Source organism: Microtus oregoni, unplaced genomic scaffold (genome assembly GCF_018167655.1).
Source record: "Microtus oregoni isolate MIOR12 unplaced genomic scaffold, Mior012 000062F_ref0000492, whole genome shotgun sequence".
Classification (NCBI taxonomy): Eukaryota; Metazoa; Chordata; class Mammalia; order Rodentia; family Cricetidae; genus Microtus; species Microtus oregoni.
Genome location: NW_024543872.1, coordinates 3,906,268 through 3,932,500, shown reverse-complemented (window position 1 = coordinate 3,932,500; position 26,233 = coordinate 3,906,268). Strand labels below are relative to the sequence as shown.

Genomic DNA, 26,233 nt, shown 5'->3' with positions numbered 1-26,233 from the left:
AGGATGCAGAATTCTCAGCTCCCTCTCCAGCACCATGTCTGCCTGCACTCCACCATCCTCTCTGTCACACTGGTAATGGACTGAACTTCAGCAATTGCAAGCTCCATCAAATGTTTTCATTTATAAGGGTTCCTGTGGTCATGGTGTCTCTGCAAAGCAATAGAAACTCTAATACAGATGGTGAGTGTATAGACTTCACTAAACTAATTTCAAGGGACTAATTTACAGAGTTTATATTAATTCACCTATGTGCTTTGAATCACTCAGTTTTATAATGTATTAATCAGAGGGCATACTCAAATGATTTAAGCCAATTCTAGTATTTCTGTTACTTTGCACATGATCACCAACAATCACACCAGGAAGGAAAATGAATATCACTTACCTTTTTCGAACAGAATTGTATCCAAAGAAAATGAGAAAATACCAAACAAAAATAAAGATAGAAATGATACATCCGATCTTTATAAAGATGTGAAAAGCCAAGTTAGCATGCTTTGGGGGTCTCTGTGTGAGAGAACAGTGTGGAGTTTGCCCAGTGGCTCTTTCCTCAGCAGCAATGTGTTCCATCTACCCACACTCCCCCTCTGGGGCTTCCAAACTGCCTTCTCACATTACCTCCAGTCATCCTTTGAGAGGTTGACCAGAATATTCATCTCCTCGTCATCCTGAAGAAGGCGGTAGGCTGCACTCAAGTGGTGGTTCTCCAGGACAGATCTGTCATTGTACAAGATAGCTGGATCCGACCTGTGCAGAGAGACACACAAACTCCTTCAGGTTGGGGCCTAAATGGGGTGTTGATTTTTAGCACCAGCAACTCTGGGCTCCCGCTCAAGTCCACTTAGGGTGTGCAAGGACATGGAACAGCGATTTTATTAGAGTGCAGAGACAATTTATTTTTTCCTAAATGTAAATGAAAATAAATAACCGAGAAGATCCCCAAATGTTTATAAGAAGCTATGAGCCTCGGTTTCCTTGATTGCACAACTGGAGGCTCAGGAAGATGGTCATGGAGTCCTGTACCTGGCTGTCAGCAAGCAGCAAGTGACCCTTGTGGTTATTAGTGACATGCAGAAGCTGAGGTACACGCTATCAAAGCAGCATGATGATGGAGACCACATCAAGGTCCAGAGAACTGACAGGCGCAGGCCAATGGTCAGTGTCCTAAACCCAGAGCATAGGCGATCTACCCAAGAGAGGCCAGAGGGATGTGTCATTGCCAGCAACTGATCCACACTTCAAGGGACGTGTGCCTGCCTGGAGGGTCTGGGAGGATGCATCCATGATGGGAGCAAACAGCAGCTGCAGCTTCTGAGCACAATTGAGGCTCGTGCTCTGGGCCTTGCAGTCACAGGCATACAGGGAACAGCCTTTGTGGGGCTGGGGAGACGGCCCACTCAGAAAAGTGCTCGACAAACAAGACGAACTGAATTTGATCCTCTGAAGTCACATTAAAATTCCAGGTGTGAGTCAGGCAGTGATGGCACACGTCTTTAATCTCAGCACTTGGGAGGCAGAGGCAGGTGGATCTCTGTGAGTTCAAGGCCATCCTGGTCTACAAAAAGAGATTCAAGAAATCCAGGGCTACACAGAGAAACTCTGTCACAAAAAAGCAAAGCCAACTGTTGTGTGAGCCCACTTGTTTGTTTCCCCACCGTGGCCTGGCCGCCCAAACTCCCGAAATAACCACACGGAAACCGGATCAGTTAAATCACTGTTTGGCGCATTAGTTCTAGCTTCTTATTAGTTAAATCTTACATCTTAATTTCTATTAATCTGTGCATCACCACAAGGTCGTGGCCTACCAGCAAGGGTCGTAGTCTCACTCTGCCATACACTGTTTGGCCTCAGATGTTTTTTTACACACACTTGGTGTAAGTCTCCATTGTCGTAGAACTACGACCTTAAAAACAGCACCACGTAGCTGATTCAGTGTCTCCTCAATCTGGGGGTGAGAGGGTGGTAGAAAGGAGGTGATAGGAGTGAGAACATGGAAAAATGGGATAGTTAAGGGAGGAGAGGAATGAAGTGGGAGAGCAATGAAAGAGAGATCTGGATAAAGCCACTATGGGGTTAGAAAGAAACCTGGTGCTAGGGAAATTCCCAAAATCCACGACAATGACCCCAAATAAGAGTCCTATCAATAGTGGGGTGGGTGCCTGAACTGAAATTCCCCTCTAATCAGATTGATGAATATCACAACTAACATCATAGAGCCTTCACCCAGCAACCAACAGAACAAGGTGCAGAGATCCACAACCAACCACCAGGCCAAGCTCCAGAATTCCCATTGAAGAGAGGGAGGAGGTAATACATGTGCAAGAGAGGGAAAGATCATGAGGGAGTGTTGGGAGCTGTGAACACCCAGATTCTGAAACAACTTGTTTTCCCCTGATCTGAGTGCCTACAGCTGCTCTGAGCAGGAGACCTCAGGAGTTCCTGATTGCAGGAGAAGTGGTTTCTGGTGGGTTTGGCTGGGGCGTGGCTATCTCTACATAAGCTGCCCCCCCACACACAATAAAGGGGGCATTCTTGCATCAAGGATGACCTGTCTCTCTCTGTCTGTGCGTCTTTGTGTGTTTCAATCTCCAGCCCCTTGCCCAGTTCACAAAGTGTATGGTGGTGCCTAGAGCACAGACAGGTGTGGTACACCACAAGGGAGAATCTACACAGACAGCTGAACCAAGCTCACAGGAACTCACGAACCCTAGACTGACAACTGTGGAAACTACATGGGGTCGGACTAGGTCCTCAATATGTGGGAGACAGTGGTGAAACTTGCACTATCTGCTTATTGGAGCCCATTCCCTAGGGTGGCAGGCCATGCTCGGCCTTAATGTGGGGGATGGGGGTTGGTCCTGCCACAACTTAATGTGTCAGACTTTGTTGACTTCACATGGGAGCCCTTACCCATTGAGAGAAGTGGATGGGGTGGGCTGGAGGAGTGGGGCGGGAGAACCGTGGATGAAAAGTAAAATAAAAAGAGAAAGTGGTGCCTGTGCCCACCCGGGTGCAAGCATTTCCCATGGGTAACCTAGTCTCAGGTACCTACTCATGGGAGTGCTTCCAGGCTGCTCTGCATGCCTGTTTTTGCTCACGTGAGCCATGTTTGTCATGAGTGTCGTGTGCGTCACGTGCTTTATGTTTGTCATGTATGTCGTGCGTGTTGTGTTTGTGACGTTTGTGTGTCATGTGCGTATTTGTCATGTGTGTCATGGACCAGTCCGGTCTGGTCTGGTCCGGACCGGTCCAGTCCAGGTGGACAAGGGTTTGCAAGTGGGAACGTGGCTGACCCCAAAGAAGCTATGCTAGAAGGTCGGCACCCAGCATGGGGAAGGCTTCCCTTAACTACATAGACGGAGCCTCTTTCCCATAGTCTTCCAATATGACCATATACACCGCCCCTTTCTGAAACCCACGCAGCTAGGGCAGAATTCGTACAACTGGCTGGGAGCAATGGCTAGAGACTCGGGGAAGGATCCAGTGACCCTCTCTGCCCCTCCTTGTTAGAGGGGATGCCAATAGTCAACAGCCCTATGTGATTATCTTTGGCAAGCAGCCCATTGGTGGCCCAGGCAGAAGTAAACTTTGGTTTGCTGTTGGGATCAGATCCTTAGCATGAGAGGTTGAGGCTGGGTGGGAGGAGTGAGTCATGGCTTCTGAGCTGGGACGTGAGAAATGGCCAGGGAGTAACAATCAGATGAGTGTGGGAATCACATGGTGTTTCTGTTGCTTCCTGGCTTTGTGCCTGCATCATTGATGACCTCTCATGGCTCACCACATCAGTTCTGTAAGTGATTGCAACCTTGTATTTATCAGAATGCTCGGGATCCAAATTGTTTGTTTGACAGAAGCCCTCCAATGGTTATATGAATTTTGTGATGTCATGTGCATGACATCTGGGGCTCTATGCAGCCTGTGCCACACCTGTTAGAAACAGGTAGAGGAGCACAGGACATACACAAATAACAGGTGAACATTATAATAGTGAAGAAAGGAAGAGCCGCTTTAGATCTGAATAAAAGATGAGAAGTAGCAGCAGGTGTTTTTTAAAACGCTGTGTGTTCAATCAAGTCGCCCAGGCTCCTCTCTTGTTTATAAGTTAATCTTTTCAAAATTCAAAATAGAGCAACCACATAAAAGCAAAGTGATGAACGCACAACTTGCTGACATCTAAAATTATATCCCTGCCTCTTCGTGCCTGCTCTACAAACATTTCAACTGCCTCACCGTGTCTGAATGTGGAAATTGTTGGTAGTTCCAGTGTGTTCATAGTCGTGGATGGCAGCCGAGAAGATTATTGCAAAGATCTCCAGTTCCGTCAGCCAGTTCTGCAAGGGAGATTCACAGCAATCAGGTAATTGTCTCTCGCTCGCACAGCTTGAGCGTGCTGACAACAAACTCACCCTGCTACCTTCCACCCTACAGCTGCTGGCTGTTCCCAAAAAAGTTTTTTATACATAGAAGTAATGGGGGCTTTTCCTCATTGAGGAGACTGTGAGCTTGTAGTTTGACCACAACACCCAAGGTTGGAAGAACTATTACTCTGATCCAACGTTCCAGAAAGACAGCAACAGTGAATGAAGAACTTAAAATGTCCTCATCAAATAGCCCTCCCACTTCAAAATAAAATTCTTGTCTCTCTTTCCTTTCCTTTTCCTGTCCTTCCCCCTCCCCTGGGAAAAATTCAATGCAATACCCTCTCTCATTTATAAAGAAGTAATTAAAAGTTTTAACACAATATCAAGTGTGGGAGCCAGCCATGATAAGCTAAGTCTGGGCAGGTCACCCAAAGGAAGTTCTTTACTTCTAAACATTATCACCTGCCAGAGTAGGATTCAGCCATCGTTAAATTTAACAAGAGGCCTGGGGCTCAGTAGTTTACCCTGAAGCAGTGCCTGGTTGCAGGAAGAACCCCAAGATTACCTGAGCACCACCCAAAAACAGACCATCTAAAGGAAATGCCTAACATTCCAACCGCTGTAGATAGGACCACCTGCCAGAACATACTCACCAAGACACCCCTAGACAAATGTCAGCCAATCGGGTGGGTCCTAAACCTCAGAAGCCCCTCAACCCCACCTTTAGTATTATGAAAATCCAATTCTAACAGAGCATACAAGTGTCTTGCCTACATGTGTGTCTGTGTGCTACATGTATGTACTGCCCACAGAAATAAGGAGCCACCAGATCCCCTGGAACTGGAGTAACAGAGATTGTGAGCTATCATATGATTGCTGGGATTTGAATGTAGATCCTCTGGAAGAGCAGCTTGTGCTCTTAACCACTTTTTGTTTGTTTGTTTGTTGTTTTGTTTTTCGAGACAGGGTTTCTCTGTAACTTTGGGGCCTGTCCTAGAGCTAACTCTTATAGACCAGGCTGGCCTCGAACTCACAAAGATCCACCTGCCTCTGCCTCCCAATTAAAGATTAAAGCTGTGCACCACCACCACCTGGCTGTCTTTTTTTAAATGTAGAAACCCACATACCGTTCACATGTTCATAAAGGAACTAGCTGTGTAGCTGCTATCCCCACAGAATGAGAAAATGAGACCAGAGGAAACTCAGGATCCACCAAGGTCACACAGTTGTTCATATGAGAAGCCATATAATATATTTTCCAGAATTCTCACCTATCATCTGTAGATTAAATTTCCTTTGTTTATATTCTATATTTATTTAATTTTGGATAAACTTATGTATGTGTAAAATTATATGACATCTCTTCTTGATATTCTTCACATATATAACACCTATTCTTCCTCTTCTTTTGAAAAAGGGTCTTATAGAACATGCTAGCTCAAAATTCAGTATGTAGTCCAGTCTGAACCTGATCTCACAGAAATCCTCTTTTTCTTAGCCTCCTGAGTGCTAGAATTACAGACTTGCACCTCTGCACGTAGCCATATTGGTGTGTTTCTTCCTTAATATGATATTATTATTAAGCTGCTTTTGAACAATTCCCTGTATACAAGTCTTGTTCTAGTCCTATACAAAGTCAATATCATGTTTTAAAATAAGATGGTAGATAGGAGTTAGCATAGAGCCTAAACAACCAAAGTCACAAAACATCAGGAGTCTAAGCCTCAGAAAGCCTGCAAAGGAATAGTTCCCACATTACAAATATCAGGCACATTTCCTTCCTGCCCATACACACTAACAGCTACTCTTAGTTATCACCTAGCTTCTAATAAACTTAAACAGCAAGGGATCAAACCGGCATATAGCAAAATCTAAACTGTACCTTTGAAGCTCATTGTAAAACCCAGTCCTTGAGATGATCAGTGTGCATATGGGCTTAGGGATGAGAAGGGAGAAAATGATATCCGGGGAAGGAAACAGGAGGGGCAAAAAACAGTTTCACAAAAACAAGCCTTGCTGATGGTGACAAGGAGACCTTGGAGTAGAGGAGGGCATTTTCAGAAGCGCCTGTCCATCTTGAGCAATGGAATGAGTCCCTGGACTGCAGTGGGGATCAGGGCAGACCGGGACCTCAAATATCAGGCCTTGAAAGCCAGAGTGAGAGGAATGTAAACCGACTCAACTGGCAGTGGTGTTTACACCCCGGAGAGTCTGGAGCCAGCCCAGCACTCCAGGAAGAATATTTGTCCGAATAGAGAGAGGGAGGGAAAGTCCTTACAGTGCATGTAAATAACTGAATGTGTGGCAGACATGGATAAAAAGAAGTTATAGCCAAGAGAACAACGGACTACATATGGCCTCCGAACACAGAGTCAAGAGCCAAACACTTCCTGGGTCGTATCAGATAGGAAAGTTGGATAAGGCAGAAGAAGCCACTCTGAGGAAAACTGAGATTCATATTTTAACGGGGCTCAAATTCATTTGTATTTTCCCACTTAATTACTGTGAGTGCTAAGGTTTTGTGTCAGAATATAAGCAATCAGAAATTTAAGTTCCGCAGGCATTTTGCTGTAGGATTATCTGACGGTGACATTTCCCTGTCTTTCAAATTGGTGTATCACGGCTTCATTCACTGACAGACTGCTTTGACACCCGGATGTGGTAGATTTTGGAGTACTATACCTGTGGCTCAGAAAAGCAAGCCATATGCTTAGGTGTGTGGGTGAATGAGGGCAACTGTATACAACAGAGGAAATCTGAAGGAAATGGACAAGGGTGGGTCATTTTCCACTGCGCCAGGATACATTACTCTATGTAAGCTGTGACATTGCTGTGGGAACAGCAGTTTCTATTTTTACAATACTGTTCTGATGCCTTCAGAAATCACCACAAAAAGATGGTTGAAGAACATCATATGCACACACACACACACACACACACACACACACACACACACACAGAAAGAAGGGGTGAGCCATGAGAAGACAAATGAGTAGATAAAGTGTCATACAAACATAAAGACCCAAGTTCCATTCCTAGCACCCATGTGAAAAGTCAGGTATGGTGGCTGTGATGTGGGATTTCCCTCTGTATGCTGTGAATATGTTTTATTGTCATTGGTTAATAAAGAAGCTGCTTTGGCCTACGGCAGAGCAGAATAGAGCTAGGCAGGAAGTCCAAAGATTCAGAGAAAAAGAAGGCAAGGTCAGGGAGATGTCTGTAGTTGATGAAGGAGAAAGACGCCAGAACCTGCTGGATACTATGGGCCCGTAGACTGAAGATAGATGTTCCAATGTGACAGAAGAGCTTCGAGGAACTGTCCAAGCAGCAAGATGTCTCTGTCAATTCTAGAACTTTAGAAGTTGCTTAAAATGAACATCCTATTTACTTAGGTAATATTATATCCTTCTGGGGTCTTTGGTGGAGTTTAAGATAGAGTTTTACTTAGTTATAATAAAAGATAAAGTAGATATAAAACTTTAGATTGACAAATTTTATAACTGTAATTGTTGCTTGATTCTTATTTTGTTATTTGTAAATTTACTATGTTAAAGTTAAAACCTTTCTTTTAATTCAGACAGAAAAGGGAAATGATGTGGGATTCCCCTCTATATGCTGTGAATATGTTTTATTACTATTGGTTAATAACGAATCTGCTTTTCCCTATGGTAGGGCAGAATATAGTTAAGCAGAAAGTCCAAATAAAGATACAGAGAAAAAGAAGGCAGAGTCAGGGAGATGCCATGTAACTGCCAATGGAGAAAGATGCCAGAACCTTAGCAATAGGCCACAGCCTCATGGTGATATATAGATTAGTAGAAATGGGTTAATTTAAGATGTAAGAACTAGCTAGAAATATGCCTGAGCCATTGGCCACACAGTGTTGTAATTAATATAGATTTTTGTGTGAATATTTGGGTCTGGACAGCTGGAAACAAATGCTCAGTTTCCGTTTATACGGCTGTGATCCCAAGGCTAGAGAGATAGAAACATGCAGGTCCCCGGGGTTCACTCGCCAGCCAATTTAGCCTAATTGGTAAGCTCTAGGCAACTAAGAAATTCTCTCTTAAAGACAAGGTAGAGGAGTCCAATGAAGGACACATGAGGCTGTCTTCAGTCCTTCACATGTTCATACACATACATGCACCTGCACACACACACACACACACACACACACACACACACACACACACCTGTGCATATGTGCACAGGCTACAAATAACTGAGCACAGTCTGTCATTGGCTGTTATACCGTTGAGTCCAAGGATAACTTGCATTAGCATAAATTCTTCAGAGAGTTTCTTTTGCGTTGATGAAGCTGCTTGATTCAGGTTTATATTGCACAGGATACTGTGCACAACAGGCACTAAAACCATCTTGACCAGATGAGCTCAGAGCACTATTCAGCCTCTGCTTTAATTTGCTCTACATTATTATGTTCAAGTATACACCCCTGAGGATTCTGAGGTCCAAGGGGTTCTGTTTCACCAAAGATAATGTAGAATGATAGCCAAATACCTAAATGTATGGCCATTGGCGTCACACCTGGGGAACTAGAGAGATTGGCTCCCTGATTAAGAATACTTGCTACCTTTGTAGATGACCAGGTTCAGTTCTTAGCACCCACATGGCAATTCACAGTTCTTTGCTACTCTGGTTCCCAGGAATCCAAAGCCCTCTTCTAAAGTTCATGGGCACTAGGCATGTATAGGTGTGAATATGAACACAACATTCATATGCATAAATTTATCTTAAAAATGAATATTAGAAAACATAAAAGAAATTAGATCTGGGGCCAGCTTTGCTATGCCACTGTAATATTTTGCTATGGTCACCATAACAAATTACCATAAAAACTCATTTTGTAGGGGTAGGATCAGTTCCCCACACTGAAAACCACTGATTTACAGAAAATCGTAATCCATTGCACATTTGTACAGACAAAGTATATTTGTATAGACATTTAAGAAGACAATTTGTAGTAATTCTTTGTGTTAGCTTTCCATTAGTGTGGTAATTTGAATGTAATTAACCCCATAATCTCACAGGGAGTGTCCCTATTAGAAGGCATGGCTTTGTTGAAGTGAGTATGGCCTTCTGGGAAGTGTCACTGTGGGAGCCGGCTTTGAGGTTTCCTGAGCTCAGGATATCACTCAGTGTTTCAGTTGACTTCCTGCTTTTTGCAAGATGTAGCAATCTCAGTTCTAGCACCGTGCCTGTCTGCAGGCCTCCATGCTCCCCACCATGATGATAATGGACTGAACCACTTAAACTGTAAGCAAGCCACCCCAATTAAATGCTTTCCTTTCTAGGAGTTGCTATGGTCATGGTGTTTCTTCACAACAAATGAAAACCAAAACTAGACAAGTACCTGAGATTAATCATCACATAAAGAGAGAAGTCAAAAAAGGCAAGAAAGAAAGAAAGAAAGAAAGAAAGAAAGAAAAGAAAAAAGAAAAACCAGCCTACAATTCATAATCCCAGAGAACTCAGACAACAAAGAGGACCCTAAGAGAGACATACATGGATCTAATCTACATGGGAAATAGAAAAAGACAAGATCTCCTGAGTAAATTGGAAGCATGGGGATCATGGAGAGGGCGGAAGGAGAAGGGAAAGGAAGGGAGGGCAGTGGAGAAAAATAAATAGCTCAATAAAAACAAAACAAAACAAAACAAAAGTCTAAATGGTCAGATGGGGTGGGAGGAGCTCTGTTGAAGAACTCTTAACAGACATGTGGGAGGCCCTAGGCTCAACCCCCAGTACTGCAATACATACATACATACATATGTACAGTAGACAGTTAATAATGTTTGCAAATAAAAAAAGGAAATTTGTCAAGATGGTAGGAGGATGACAATCTGTTGTAGATGGAGAAAATATACATATATATTTAGACTGAAGTATGATTCACTGAAGTATGATTTTGGCTTGACTGGCTGCATATTTAAGCTTAACTTTGAATTAAATATGTTTAACTTGATTTGTATAGAAATTTATAATTCAGGACTTTTAGTCAGTGGTTCCAAATGATAAGCATATACGATGGATTCTTATGTTCACATGATAGAAGAATTCACTCATTCGCACGAGAAATGCAAAGAAGTACAGACATCCTAACACAAGTATACATGCACATGTGTACAATGTAATAAAAGTTCTGAATGTCTTTTTGGCTAAGGAAGCGCTATGGAAGCTGGACATGGCTGAACATGCCTGCAACCCCAGAACTGGGAGGTGAAGACAGGAGGAGCTAAGAGCTCTCTACTCAATCTACACCAAATGGCAGCTTCAGGCTTTGCTGACTCCCCATGGGAGGCCTTACACTTTCTGAGGAGTGGATGGGGAGTGGGGTGGGGTGGGGAGAGGTGCGTGGGGTGGGGGGAACTGTGGTTGGTATGTAAAATAAACAGAAAAAGAAAGAGGAAGGACAAAGCTGTACACTTAGTAGAAGAGCAAAGGGCAGGAAGGAAGCAGCAGGGAATTCTGGGTCTCCTTCTTAAAGACACCAATCCCATGGTGGGAGCTTTGCCTCTATTACCCCTTTACTTCTCAAAGTCCTCACCACCCAATCCCATCACTGTGAAGTAGTTTAACAGAGTTCCCAGCTCATAGCCAGTGCTCCATAAACCTTTGAGTGTATGGTTTGAAACTGAAATTCCATTGATGTATTTGTCATTTTTATCATTAAAAATCACCCATTCTGTTTTTGTAGGTTTGTCGATGTTTTAGTGTTAGGGAGATAAAAACTACCTTCTTTTATATACTATTCCTTTTCAAAACTACCTGTTCTAACAGAAAAAATACACATTTTGTATGGATTTCAGAGTTATCAGGTTATACATTAATTTTTTGAAGATTGAATTAGTATTTATTGTTTTGATGAAAATTGCCATTCAAACAACAGAACAGTTTCCCATTTAAAGCACAACACATTTATCTACTCATTTAATCATTAGTTTTGAGTTCTTTGAGTTTTATAGTTTTTCTCTCTTTTTGGTATTGAAGTTCTTTATAGATAATCATACATTTTTAAACTGCTGAGAATGTACTTTTTACATCATACTTATTAATTTCTGGTACACAAACAGCTCTTGCAAATTTTCTCAGCATTTTATCCTTTTAAAATAGCATAGGGGAGCACGGAAGCACAATTCTTAGTTAAGGGAGCCACCTTAGGGTTGGCAAGAGACTTGAACCTAGAGTGGCTCCCAGATGCCCAAGCCGAGGTCCCCAGTTAGTTCCTTGGGCAGCTGAGGATAGGGAACCTGAAATGACCCTATCCTAGAGCAATACTGACGAATATCTTGCATATCATCATAGAACCTTCATCTGGTGATGGATGGAGATAGAGACAGAGACCCACACTGGAGCACTGGACTGAGCTCCCAAGGTCCCAATGAGGAGCAGAAGGAGGGAGAACATGAGCAAAGAAGTCGGGACCACGAGGGGAGCACCCACCCACTGAGACAGTGGAGCTGATCTATTGGGAGCTCACCAAGGCCAGCTGGACTGTGACTGAAAAAGCATGGGATAAAACTGGACTCTCTGAACATGGCGAACAATGAGGGCTGATGAGAACCCAAGGACAATGGCACGGGGTTTTGAACCTACGTAATGTGCTGGCTTTGTGGGAGCCTAGCCAGTTTGGATGTTCACCTTCCTAGAAATGGACGGAGGGGGGAGGACCTAGGACTTACCACAGGGCAGGGAACCCTGACTGCTCTTTGGGTTGGAGAGGGAGGGGGAGAGGAGTGGGGGGAGGGGGAGAAGGGTGGGAGGAAGGGGAGAAGGGTGGGAGGAGGGGGAGGGAAATGGGAGGCTGGGAGGAGGAGGAAATTTGGTTTTTTTTTCCTTTTCTCAATAAAAAAAAAGTTAAAAAAATAAAATAAAATAAAATAAAATAGCATATTGTATCACATGGCTTCTGTAGAAAATTGCTTAGTGTTGTCTTAGTGTGTCAGTCTGTGTCTTCACGATTCTATCTTCACTAGACATGCCTGCATCAGTCCACATCTTCATGGGCCTTAGTGTGGATGCTTCTTCACCAACCCGTGTCTCCACAGGTCTGTCTTCAAGCAACCACCTCTGCTTCTAGGTCTTCATGGGGCTATTTTAGTGTGGACAATTGTGTTTTATTTCATGTTTTCATGGGATTATCATTTAATATGGCTTTTGGTCTTGAATTTTTGGTAGAAACTCGTTATTTTATAAAATGAGTTCTCTCTATAACATTTCTATAATTTTGAAATGGCTTCTTAAATATTATTTTTTTTCCAAAATAAGCCTTTTAATAAAAACTAAAACATGATGATGAGTTTTGGGGAAATTCTACAATAATCTAGTAATAATACTTTCTAAGATGAAGGAAGGATAATGTCAATATTTTTGATATTTTCCTCCTGATCTTCTTCAAGGTAAAATCTTTTTCACGTTGCAGACGAGAGGAAATCTGGGCACAGAAAAGTACTTCATCACAGGTTACAATATTGGTTAGTAACTAAGCAGGGATTTAGATGGAGTATATCAAGCTTCAGGCCCACTCCTCCCACTGTGTTCTAAGTTGAATGCACTGAGCTACTCTACTGAGCCAATCAACAGGAAAGACAGGTATGTGTTGGGTTTGTGGTTGATTTGCTGCAATTTCTATCTTAGTTCTTCTTATACGTGGCATAGAGAGACCTGTAAAAATGGACTGTCACTCTTTTAACCCAGAAAATCACACAAATTATGAAATTCAAATCTTTGTTTTCACTTTTAAAATGCACATGAACCTTCCCAGTTCATCAAATGTGTGCATATCCAAAATGCTATCTGCATTTTCACGATGCCGTTCTAAAGGAGCTGTGTGTGCCATTCCCATGACTGGTTTGCTTAAGTTTTTCTAAGAACTGACTTTAATATATCCAATCTTTCTCAGTATTTCAAACTTTTAAAATAGCATATCTCATTCCCTGAGATTTGTAGGAAAATACTCGGTGTCAGTCCGCAGAGTAGTCCCAGAATCTCACGCTGGTGGGGTCAGAAGCTGTGCTCAGTTCAAACAGTGTGGCTGGATTTATGGTCATTGCCACAAAAGCAGCGCTCAATTTTTGTTGAATGTGCAGAGAACAGGTTTAGAGGTAGATTCCCTTGTAGCTGAATATGGCCAGGTCAACAAATGTGAGCCAAAAGTACAGTGTTCATGGTTCAGTTAGCTCAGGCCACACCAAGATGATACTCACTGAAAAGGGACACCCTGATCCTAAGCCATAGGAGGGGATTTCACAGGAGAAAATGATCCCCAGAGCATACTGTAGAAATTATATATATATATATATATATATATATATACACACATACATATATCATGGGGGTAAATTCAGTTTCCAATAAGTTCAAATAGAAGTGAAAAACAAATCCTATAGGTCTTCTTAAGGCAATCTCAGTAAAGGCTATTTTATTTGTTTTTTCATTTGTTTTCATTTTGTTTTCTTTTGCCACCAACATCTATGCATATTAAAAACTGATGAGTTATGGAGGTAAAGAAGACAAAGGGGCTGGTGGGGTGTGGACCAAGATGCTTCATGACAAACCAGAAAATCTGAGTTCAATCCCTGGCCTCCACAAGGTAGGAGGAGAGAAGTGACTGCTAATAATTGCCCTCTGACATCTACATGTGTGTTGTAGCACAAGAATCCTTCACCCATGCACTAGAATCAGACAAACAAATGATAAAAACGTAAGAAGTCAAAGGCACAATCAACTCGAACAAGCTAGTACATCAAAAGGATTACAGAAAAGACGTCTAAAACCATCTGAAGAGCTGAAAAGCAGAACTATAACAATGATATTTCAAATGACTATAAAACCTTTAGCTTTAAAAAATACATAAGATGTGAATAACCAGAGTGCTTCTGAAAAAGACCTAGCAGGTTAAGCCAAAGATGAGTTGGAGCAATGGTTGATGAATCTACTGACTATAACTTCAGAATATGTGAACATTATTGTTAATTGACTATTGTAAAGGGTCAAAAATCATTCTATATGTGGAAATATATGCTTAGCTCTCGTAATTATTCCTTAATTGGCCATCTTCTATTTCACTGGGCCCAAGAAAAACATTTAAGAGAACCCTAAGGCTCTCCACAGTGAACAGGGGGACACTTCAGAGCACTCTCCATGAAGATCAAGGCAGCTCTCAGAGAACCCCAAGGCTTTCCATCATGATTATGAGGACACATTAGAACACCCCAAAGCTCTCCACAGTGATACCGGGAAATAGGGTATTCACAAGGCATCATTCATCCTGGGCTCATCCTTATCACCTCTGGGACACCCTCCATCATAGACGTGTGTCCCTGCCTGTACTTACTGCTACTCCTGTCTTATAGAGGAGGTAATGTACGGTTTGCGTGACGTCAGCGGCATGCATCAGGTTGTGGTAAGGATTTTTGTGCTTGCTGTACCCCACTTCCAGGGCCTCCACAAATGAGACAAGCGCAGAAATGGGGATCTGAAAGAGAAGAGAAAGCTCCACTCACTAAAGGGCAGACTTACCTTAAGAGAAACCTTAAGATCCCCACTTTGCTCATTTGGGGGCTCTTGTAGATCACATGAGGAACAAAAATGTTTAGCAGTTAATAAAATTCCCTGTGAAACTGTCAGATGCTTTGAAAGTCTAAGACCAGGTCCCTGGTTGAAGAACGGTCAGTGTTACAAACTGGTTTTGTTCCCACTTCAGGCAACCAAACTATACAGATTCATCTCAAAGACATTTTGTTTAAAATGTAAACCAGTGGTTTTTGATGTACATATAGGCAACTTTATTCATTATTAGTGACTACTAAAGCTCTGTATTTCTTTGTACTTTATCTGTTTTTAGTCTTTTTCTCCAGTTCCAAGACAGAAGAGATGCTATGCAGGACCAATGTCATAAACCATGTTGAGGAACTTACAAATAGCTCTGGGAGTTACTGCAGTTTATGAGATTTTTAACTATTTGTAACACTTCACTAGCAAAAGAATACTTTCCAGACTGCAGACCACCAGTAATAGACTATTGGGTGATAAAAAGACATAGCCTGTTCCTTTCCCAAACACACTACCACACTGTGCTTCCCCATATTTCAAATGCATACAGTGACCCCTTTCAAAGAGTGTGACTTTGAGGAAGTCACACCAGTGGCAGCTTACCTCTGTCTCACAATCATTTTATAACCTAAGTTTTTTTGTGTGTCCTTTATGTTTTATCATATTACATATATTGCATAGTATATGTTCATTTTTCTTAAATAGAAAGCATGAGCTCCAATATAGCCCTTACGAACGTGATAAAAACTCTATCTGGAGTCATAAATATTTGTGTGTAAAACAACCTGCATTTTCCAGAGACACATCCCATCCATCTGATGCTTCAAGTCTGGGAGATCAACTGGACAGAGGTTCCCTTGAGAACCTGCCTGACCTGAAAAGGCTGTGCAGCGTGATGACTGAGGGGCTGACCCTGGAGATGATCCATCCATTCTCTTTGTTTAAGGCAAAGAATTAATCTGAAGCACAGGCGGCTGTGAAACACCAATGATTTGTCATGGATGAGTGGGAGTTTTTTCTGAATGTGGCATGGTGTGAGAAAAGTTTATGGAAGCCGCTGAGCTCACTCTGTCTCCAATGCTACCTCCCAGGCAAGAGTGGTCCATAGTACACACAATCAGGATGCAGTGAGATGAAATGCCCATTGGTGGGCAGCACCTATGGCAGGCCCACCGGAATAATGTCCGCAGTTGCCCACAGCAGTTTCCTATGTACTTAGAAGGATCCCCTTGGTCTTGGCATAGAAGTCACATCAGGATAGATAAATGTACGCAGTGTATCTTTTTAATGAGGTGCTGACCTTAAAACGGCTGATCAGGTCATAGCGTGTGAGTAATTCATAGAAAATGAATTTCAACGCGTGATCTCCACTGGCCTCGTTGAGGGAAAACACATCAAAGGACCATTTGTCCACATCCTGCAGGACAGAGCATGGAGAAAGCTATTAGTTTACCTATGCAACCGCTAATCTACCCACATTTGAATCTTCTGGTAGCCCACGCCTGCGACTAAGTAGCCCAAGACTCTAAAGAACTCTCAGTAGCCATCTAGGGTGGTGCTACAAAAATACTTACTGCTTAAAAAAATACCAAAGAACTTTATTATCGAAAAGAAGTATTGACAGGCATCATGACTGGTGGTATGACTAATTACACTTCACAGATGAAGAAATGGAGAGATACCCAATTCCTCAAAGGCCTGTTGGAAGCACACGCTTAGGACATGAATGGGATGAGGACACACGTGCCTTCCCCACTGATGCCCCTCTAGGCTCCTTCCTTCAAACCTATCAGTTGTCACTCTGAGTGCAAATCTGGTGGGGCACATCTCCAGACACTCTCCAACCCGCTAACATACTGTGTAATGACACCTTCTGAGCCCAGACTTGACACTGTTAACTCACTTCAAAGTGTTCAGAAGCATGTATAATATTGAAGACAAAAATGGAATTCCACTTCAACTTCAACCACCAAGATCCAACCAAAGAGACAACATTCACTCCAAGAACAGAAAAAAAAATGCTCTCTGGAGCCACAAATCTGGTGACAAACTTTCCCTCTTGCTCTAACACTTCAGTGAAAGAAGCAAATGTAAAAAGTGAACTGGACATACAACTTATTTGCCATCATGAATTTCATATTTGTTCACAAATACTTGCTCCAGAATACACGTAAACATCTCTTCTGTGCTTTTGACACAACAACACCAGCCATTTGTAGACATAATAAACAAATGTGTGCTTAAATCATGATTAAATCAAGAGGCATTTAGTATCCTCATCACATCATGGGTATTCCTTCTGTAGTTGCAGGACATATACTGACATTCTCTTGATAATGAGGACCCATGAGAGATCACGTAGAAGAAGGCAGGGGTTGGTGCCTCTGGCATCAAAAACTTTGCACAAAGGACTCGGGGTATCCTAAAATGATCCTGTAATCCCATTCCCGTGCTCTTGTTACACCTAACCCTTCCATCCATCATGTTCAGCTCAAGACTGCTGGGAATTCTTCCATGGAGGCAAAGCCACATAAAAACAAACATATAAAGTTAAAAAAAAAACATTTTAAGTTTAGTGGTAAATTCAATTCCTTTAGTAATATTTACCCTTCCACTAAAATAATTAAAACTGTGAGCTGAAGTGTTAATCCACAGTCCTCAAATCTCCCAATTCTAGAAAAAGTTGTATTTCCCCCAGAGTTCCACAGCATGTGCCAGCCTGAGAGAGACAAAGAATCCAGAGTCACACAACACCTGGGAGAGATAAAGGATCCAGAATCACACAACACTTGGGAGAGACAAAGGGTCCAGAGTCACACAACACCTGGGAGAAACAAAGGGTCCATAATCACACAGTAACAGAACTACTTAATAATCTCACGGGCAACCTATCATGTCACCTCACTGCCTACCAATGACCCCTGTAAGCCCAATGAATCCACACTGTGACCCAGGCCACATCCTTCAATTACCCATTGAGGACTCAGGACAGAGACACCAAAATTTACCCACAACCTGGAACTTTGTTTGAGTTCTATTATTGGATTCCTATGAGTCGCCACAGCCACTGTCTGGTCCAGTCCTGAGGAGGACACCGACAGCCCCAGGAAATGAGTAGGGGAGTGGGTGTTCTCTATGGGCCTTTGCTTCAAGGAAATCTTAACTGTTATTCTTGAACTTCATTCTTCTTCCAAGCTATTTAGGGACTCGCTGAAAATACTGAGGATGCTGTGGGCCTCTGAATGATCCTGAGCCTGGAAGTTGCATTTTAATGAGCACCCAATTTAAGTGCCTTAAACACGCTTTCACTTTTACCAGATGTTGACCACGAATAATTCCCGTCAAGAGAGATGGAGACCATCCAGGTTAGCATGGCCTAAGGAAACTGTTTATTTCTTCCCATTTAAAAATTATCCAAGGGGCTGGTCCTGAGCCGCAGGACAGCCACTCTTCTGAAGAAGAGATTGCTTCTGTGTCTCTAGAACGCTACCCCAAAGGCAAGAGATAAAGTGGAATTTGAAGGTAATGTGCACCAAGTGGAGAGGTACCAAAAGTGGCACACAGCCCACTTAAAACTTCCAATGAGCAGTTGTTAATTATTCTCTTCCTTAGATGTCATTTTATGCCACGTTCTTCCATTAACTGCAAAGGTTAACGTGACATGCCACCACGGTTATTTTAGTGAACTGAATTCTCTCAGTCTTTGAGAAATTTTTCTGTACTAGAGAAAATCAGTCGTGATTTCCGTATAAATGCCAGCAGCTCAGTACAAATAACCTCTTCCCCAGTAGGTACAAAGAAGGAAAAGAGACCCTACATCTGTGCTATCCAGCCCACTTCAGTCCTCTGGCCATCAAAGGCGAGTGCGGTGAACTGGAAAGACACTACTTAGTACACAGGACCTGAACTCTCTTGATCAACAGGAAGTGGGTCAAGGGCAAAAGCTGTGACGTTAACGTACAGACCAGCAGATATGGGGAGGGTAGTCATTTGGAGCTAACTGGTTCCTGCTCTGACTAACCCAAGTGTCTTTCTCTCAGAATGACCATGACGACTCCTTAGGTTTCCCTTCCTTCAGTGGCAAATAACAGTTTATCCACATAACAGGTTGGTCCGCATTTCAGTTTTCAGCTATTCGTAGAAAAGAAACTTCAATTTGGAAGATAAACTCTTATAAACAGCCCAATATCAGTGAATCCACTTGTGTTTGTGTTTATGACAAAGGTAGAGATATAGGTTTAAATAGGCTTCTAATGCTCCTGAGATTTACATTGAGTGTTTCAGTTCAATTATGAAAATCAATGGCAATTTTGCTGTGGCATTAGCAGGTCTCATGAAGAGGTTCTGCGGGCGGGCAGGTGAGCTGGGAAACATCACAGGAAACTAAACTGATGGGCTGGCCATTTGCATGGGGGCGGGAGACTCCTCACAGTGTCCTTCCTGCTGTTAAAAGGCAAGGAGGAGGAGAAACAGACAGAACAAAGACTGTCTCTGGATGAAACAGAAGGCCATGAGCATACAGTCAGAATGTCCCCATTGGGCCTGCTTCCTCCATTAAGCTATTTAAGAAGCACTGCCCACCCCCTACTTCTACGAATAGGTAATTTATCTTCTGAAAACTTCATCACAGTGTATTTCTTGCATGTGTCAGAGAAAGACAATACCAGCAGTCAGAATGCCATGGTGCCAGTGCACAAAGGGACATGTGCTAAATTCAGACAGTACGTACTATCAACCAGCACAAGACACCAGGCCCTAGCCAACCCCACCCTGCAACCAAAGTAGACCAGGAACACTCCAGAGCCCTGAATCTGACTCCATCCCAGCCTGCCTCAAGGACACTTCTGTGTGGGGCCTTTAGAAGTCATCTATATAACTTCCAGTGTGCTTGATTGGGCGTTACCATGCAGGGTTCAGCCTGCTTAAAACAAAACCGTTCTTGAATGACTTCTCATGCAGCACCTGGCTCAGTGCAGGTCTTGGGAAGATAGTAGACTGTCTCTAGGGACGAGGGCTCTGGAGTAAGCAATGCTGTAATAAAATGTGGTTTCTGAGACTGTGCCATGTGCTGGGGACACTGCCCAAGCCTCACCTCCAATTAACTCTCATTATTATTATTTTTACAATTTTCTGAGTCTTTTTTTTTTTAATCTTACTAAATGGACTTGGCGTGGACAACTGAGTATTGACATAATTACAAGCAACAAGTTTCTTCCTAAGTTTAAATACATTAATTATAATGCACCTTATCTCCGGTGACTACTGCTACATAAATCTCATCATGGCAGATTACTGTGTTAAACCAAAGTCCACACAGAATTTAATTTGGAAGAAAAAAAATAGAAGGTTAAAGACTGAGCAATAGTGATACTATTCGAACAGATAAGAAAACAAAAATGAAAGATTAAGGTCGGAATAATGGAAAAGTACAGAAACGAAATATTGTTTCCTAAGAGCAAATTTAGCTGTACTCTGCAGTCGCTTCCATGTATCCCATAAGCCTTTTCATCGGTCTTACCTTTAATGCATCAATAACAGCTGGTGGATAGCTCAACCCAACCATGTTTGATGTCCGCCTATACATTCTGGCAAAGATGGAGGAGAAAACAAAATGTGATCGCTTACAACAGATGGTTAGCCCTTCATAGATCTGCACACATATTGACAACTGATGAGCACTCAGGTCTTCTGGTGGCCTAAGGAACTTTAAATCCCGAAGTGACTCTAGAGTCTTTCCTTAGTGAAGAGTCAAAAAGAAATGAAGGCAATCTCAAACACACAAGAGACTGGAAGCAAAACTGAATTAAGTTTATGTGCCCCATATTGGACACTAAATTACTGAAAGGGATGATGGGTTCCACCAGCACTGGCTGCAGAACGAGAATCAAGGTACATTATTGTACTTGATGGTGAACAGAGAATGTGTGTAGATGACCCATTGGAAGTACTTCTCCAGAGCAAGTAAATATCCCAGGTAAACTTTGAAATCACTACCAGGGAATTTCTAGAATGTGAACTGTGTAATAGGGAATAGTAGAAGAAATGATTCTATGTCTCGTAAGGAATAATTCAGTGTGAAAAAGCTGGCAAACTATGTCACAGGGAGAAGCACGATTAATAAAAACTTGGAGAGAAAAATAGGGGTTCAACCTGAAGATCCAAAAGCAAAGCAGCCAGCCCTACTGACTCTTATCACGATCTCAGTCCAAAATGGTGATCCTGCCTCTAGAAATCTCAGAAAAATAGCTGAGAGCTGTCATCTCCGGTTTTATAATCCTCTATAGGGCTGTGATTAAAGGTGTGCACCACTGGGATTAAAGGCATGCACCACCCAGTTTCTATGGCAAACTAGTGTAGCTACTGGGATTAAAGGTGTGTGTTACCATTGTCTGTAAGGCTGACCAGTGGGGCTGTTTTACTCTCTGGTCTTCAGTCAAGTTTATTTATTAAAATACAAATGAAATATCACTACATCAGGGAACTCACATCCCTTAAATAAACTGTCCTCCCTGGGTCACTGACCTCAAAACACCTACTGGTTTGTTCTGATGATATTCATGTATTTGAAAAACATGGATGAGATGATTTCTGACTTTAAAAATGAGGCTGAGCTTAATCTAAATCTTAAGATGAGGATTTTGAGCAAAGGGAAAAACTTGTCCTAATGATGTCATGGAGATTAGAATACCTGTTTCTACTCAGAAATTTGAGTTCTTATAATAAATAGCATATCAAAACTACATTAAACAAAAGCTTGGAGTCCTAGCACCTGGTGTTCCTTTTACTGGTTTGGCCCTTGAGTAACAATAGGTTTCACCTTTACCTCTCCACAAATATCCCAGCTTGCACTGCGTGGACGATAGTCTTGAACCGGGGCTTCTCATCACTTCTCCTAAGCATCATCCCCATCTGTCGCGTGAAGGTGGAGGCCAGCCAGTCTCGGACCTCAGAAGGCACAGCATCTGACTGAATGTCACTAAGCTCATCCTCTGTATCCAGAAGTCGCCTGGAGATAAAGCACACAGCCAGAGACTGAATCTGTTTGAAACAGCTGCCCTTCTCCACCCAACCCGAAATACAGGCACAAACATGATGTCAAATGGGACACGCACAGGCAGAGGGGCAGCAGTGTTTTGGCAAGGCCTGTGACAGTTCACAGTGATGTCTCTTTTGAGTAAATTGGAACTGGCCTGTCCTCCAGAGACACAAGTATAAAAATGTGTAAGAAGCTAAGACCCAACCAGTGACAGCATTGGGTGAAATACCTACAGACTGAAAAACATTGCGCAGATCACAACAACAGAGTACTCTGAAGCAGTGATTTTAAGGGATGCCAACAGATGCCCCTTTAATTCAATAAGAGAAACATGAACTTCTGAATTCAAGGAAACTTTCCCAAACAGTGCAGTTCTTTGTTTGAACCCCAGAGACTTAAGCCATTTGTACCTGTGCTTTTCTGATTTACCCAACTTACTCAGTCAGACAGAGCACTAGAAAGGAAAAAAAGTAGTTATAATAGAACCAAAATTACTGAACATCATTTGTTGAAGTCCTATTTAAAACAAGCAGTAAAATTGACCATCAATATAAAGATGTTTTCCATTGTTGTCATGTGTTGAGATATATTCATTTAGGTAAAGGGAAAAGAAACTGTGGTATCAAATTCCTGAAATTAGTAATTAAAAAATAAGCAAACAACCCATAGACTGTAGTGAAATCCTCTCAGATTTGGGTTTGGTGAAGCAAGCTATCACAAACACTGAGCACCCTGTCTGACTAGACTTTCACAGTCGACATTTCAACAGTTTCCAAAAGGAAAGCAGTTCTGTTTCTTTCAAAAATCGATTTCAGTGCCTGCAATTGCTCTAGTACGTGTATAATTCAAGAGGAAATGTTTGCTGAAGGAGGAATGCTGGGGACTTCAGGAACCTCCAGATGCTGACACAGATGATGGATTCAAAGACACATTTTAGACTGATACAATGAGTATGCAGCCATCACCATGGGACTATACTAATCTTGCCAGGCTTTTAACAGTTGCCCTTTCTGCACTGACACCATTTTACTGTGCATGCAGCAAGTTCTGTTGGTAATTCCTAGTTGAGGGAGCAACTGTTCAGTTCTTTCCTATACATAGAAACTAATGTTTCAGAGTCAGCAATATGAACTACACACCCCAGATGTGCCCTGGGGGTGAGGGACTATTGGACAGAAAATCCATTACTTCCTTAGTCTTTTTTCTAACTTACCTTGTTTCATCGATATACACAGACTCAAGCACAGTAGCTGCATATTCCAGGTTCTTCTTCAGATCCACCACAGAGGCCTCCCCTCGTTCCAACTGCTTGACCAAAGACCGTAACCTACAGGGGACAAGATGACGCCATTAGAATAAAGGAATCAAAGAATAATTCTAAAACTATGATTGTATATATTTTTATAGTTTCAAAGATTTTTTTATTCCAATAAAGGAGGGAGTTACAGTGTTAAAGTAGCAATTTATAAAATACTAAAATAAGAACAGAAATATTCTCTATCCAGGCCCTCACTACACCCAACATTTTGAAGTACTCATTCATTTTTATGTCAGATCTAAAATTGCTCATAATTTTATTTTTATCAGATATGTCTCTTTTAGTCTCTAATTGGATATAGGAAAGACGGACCATCACCAAACACCATCAGACACCTCTGAGACTCTGTCGAAGGCACTTTGTTCAGCAGTGGCTACAGAGAACCATATCCTTACAGCATACAGATATTTCAAGACTTATGGGAGGGTATGGAGTACTACTATAGCCACCAGGGACAATGTAGATGTAAGTAAATTATACTGGTAGGCAGGAAGAATGCCCCTAAGAGGAGTAATACTGTAGTTGTCAACAAATGTGGGTGGGTGGTAAACTAAGGATTCCAGATCACCCAAGGGAAGAAAGAGGCACATTCTCCTTACATAGAAATAATTGGAACAGAAAAGGACAGTGTGGGAGGTGGCAATGCAATGCCCGCAGGCAATCAAAACACAGTACCCGGGGTGTGGAGGACAAGTACCTCTTCAGAATATTTGGCAGCCAATGGTACTAGGAGAACATAGTACCGACCTGGAAGTCAAATGTGGATTTGACATTTGCCTCACAAAGCATCGTCTATGCACATTGGGTAAGCTAGGTGGCTTTCCTGAGGATTATAAAATAGAGCACCTTGCAACAAAGTTCGGAAATTGATCTAAAGATCAAATGCCAGGGCTAATAGATAGACTGTGAAATTCTTGGAAATTCTGTAAGATGCTACTGATGTAATTACTGTCATTATTGTTAGTCAAAGGCTCTGTTCCTCACAGATACCCAGACAAGATGAGTCTTGGCAGAACACTTAAGATCACTGTCATACCTCCATCGTACGTGGGTTTATGCAGTCTGTCTCACCTTCCTGATTTCGAAGCATCCACAAGCTTGTATTAGCAAGAGAGAATAGGTGAACTACTTGACTAAGTTTTTCTTTGAATCTGGAACCTGAGGACATTTGGTTACCCCCGAACACCAGTACTTGGCAGGTTGCACACTACTCTTCTGGTGTTTATATAAATGTCTCAAAATTAAGAAAACAATTCCTAAATCAACTTTTGAAATGGGCAAAAAATATTGGTTATCCCAATATCAAGTATCCAAATATTTCAATAGCATGGACTCCAGAAAAGATTTAATTAAGGGTAAGTCTCTACTGTCCTGGCAATGTCCAACAAACAGAGAGAGAGAGAGAGAGAGAGAGAGAGAGAGAGAGAGAGATCTGTGAAGGTCTCTGTGGGTGGAGGTGACCATCAGACTCGTGAACTACAGCAGCACAGGAACGTGAGCCCCACATTTACTGAAAGAAGCTCCCATAACTATTTCATACACCACCTATGTATTCACAGCATTGCGAATGATACTGGACGGTCAGCACAAGATAAGGTGCTGGTGCGGGAGGTTCTGACAGTCATTCACACTCAGGGGATGCCTGTCTGCCAAGGAACAGAGAGATTGCATCAAGGAGCCTGGCTGCTGTTGACTAAGATTAGACACTCTTGAGCAAAATACAGTCCCAGCTAAGCCTGCTTCCAACTCTCTAACTCCCTCTCAGAAGCTCAGATACTGCTAAACTGGGCTCTTGGTTGGAAAATCAAATTGGGGAAAATTCAAATTTTAAAAACTTTTTGACTTATCTCAGAGAATAAAGAGTCTACCAGAAATTTAGAACAAATGTTTTGTTAGGACCCATATTAATCCCCAAACCTAAGAGCAAAGGTCAAAATGGGAAAAAAATAATGAGGGGAATTATAACTAGTAAAACCAGAAGTTACCACCTTCCTGTAACAGCTTCCAGGGGCGGGTAAATAAAAGCAGCTTTAATAAAAATAAAATTTTTGTAGGCAAAGGAAAATACAGATAAGCAAGTGAGAACAGATTTTTAAAAATCAGACCAAAAAGTGAAAAGCAAAAAGAGAAAATACAACATACGCCAGTCTAAGATTTAAAAAAAAAAAAAACTAGGAAAGGTTTGAGAAAATAAAACATATTGCTTTAAAAGAAGCAAAAATTCAACTTGGCCATAGGCTTCCACCCTGTCACACACCAGAATGCAATTTAACGTTTTTGAGAACAATGTGGTATAATGAAAAAGACATCCATATGCTTGTGTAGAAGGATTGCTGTACATAGGTGTGAACAAGTGCAAGGTATGGTAATTCATATGCTTTCCAGAAGAGAGGAAAAGCACTTTGAGGCACACTCTGGAAAGTTCTCTGCAAACACGGTGTGCTTATCTCAGGTTAAATGGCTCGAGGATGCGGGACCTGGATTTGATGACAAGCTTTACCAAGCAGACGACTTATGGAGTGGCCAGTGACACAGAAGCTCCAAACACAAGGACAACTGAACTGGAAATAATGACACAGAAGCTCCAAACACAAGGACAACTGAACTGGAAAGTGAGCCACATCATTACTGTAACAAGCTTCCATCTCTATTATAAACACCACCTATGCAGCCCTTGTGGCTGAAACCTTCTAATCAAGACAAATGAAATGATTAAGAATGGCTTATTCCACTATTTTTAACCACTCTTCCTTCCAGGAAAGCAGAGTATCAAGAGAATTAAGGCGTGAAAAACCTCTGGTGACCAGGCCCTGGGAAGCAGACTCCAGCTGAGATCACACTTCACCTGAGAGAGAAAGCACCACTCAGAATCTCCCCCAGCAGGCACAGACCAGCAGCAGGAAGGGAACCCCAAGCTCTGCACCATAGTCAAGAGGAAGTCAGCAA

At 42.2% G+C, this 26,233-nt stretch overlaps 1 protein-coding gene across 6 annotated transcripts in view; it reads right to left on the bottom strand.

Moving 5' to 3' along the window:
- Positions 1 to 26,233, bottom strand: part of Pde1c (phosphodiesterase 1C) — a 455,584-nt gene that overhangs the window by 89,339 nt on the left and 340,012 nt on the right. For all 6 annotated transcript variants that reach the window (XM_041640294.1, XM_041640289.1, XM_041640290.1 and 3 more), the window contains exons 4-10: positions 23,183 to 23,296; positions 21,757 to 21,939; positions 20,452 to 20,518; positions 16,234 to 16,350; positions 14,716 to 14,856; positions 4,231 to 4,331; positions 619 to 747 (exon numbers count right to left, since the gene is read on the bottom strand). In XM_041640294.1, coding sequence (XP_041496228.1) covers positions 619 to 747; positions 4,231 to 4,331; positions 14,716 to 14,856; positions 16,234 to 16,350; positions 20,452 to 20,518; positions 21,757 to 21,842 — 641 coding nt within the window. In that variant the 5' untranslated portion in view covers positions 21,843 to 21,939; positions 23,183 to 23,296. The remainder of the gene's footprint in view (positions 1 to 618; positions 748 to 4,230; positions 4,332 to 14,715; positions 14,857 to 16,233; positions 16,351 to 20,451; positions 20,519 to 21,756; positions 21,940 to 23,182; positions 23,297 to 26,233) is intronic.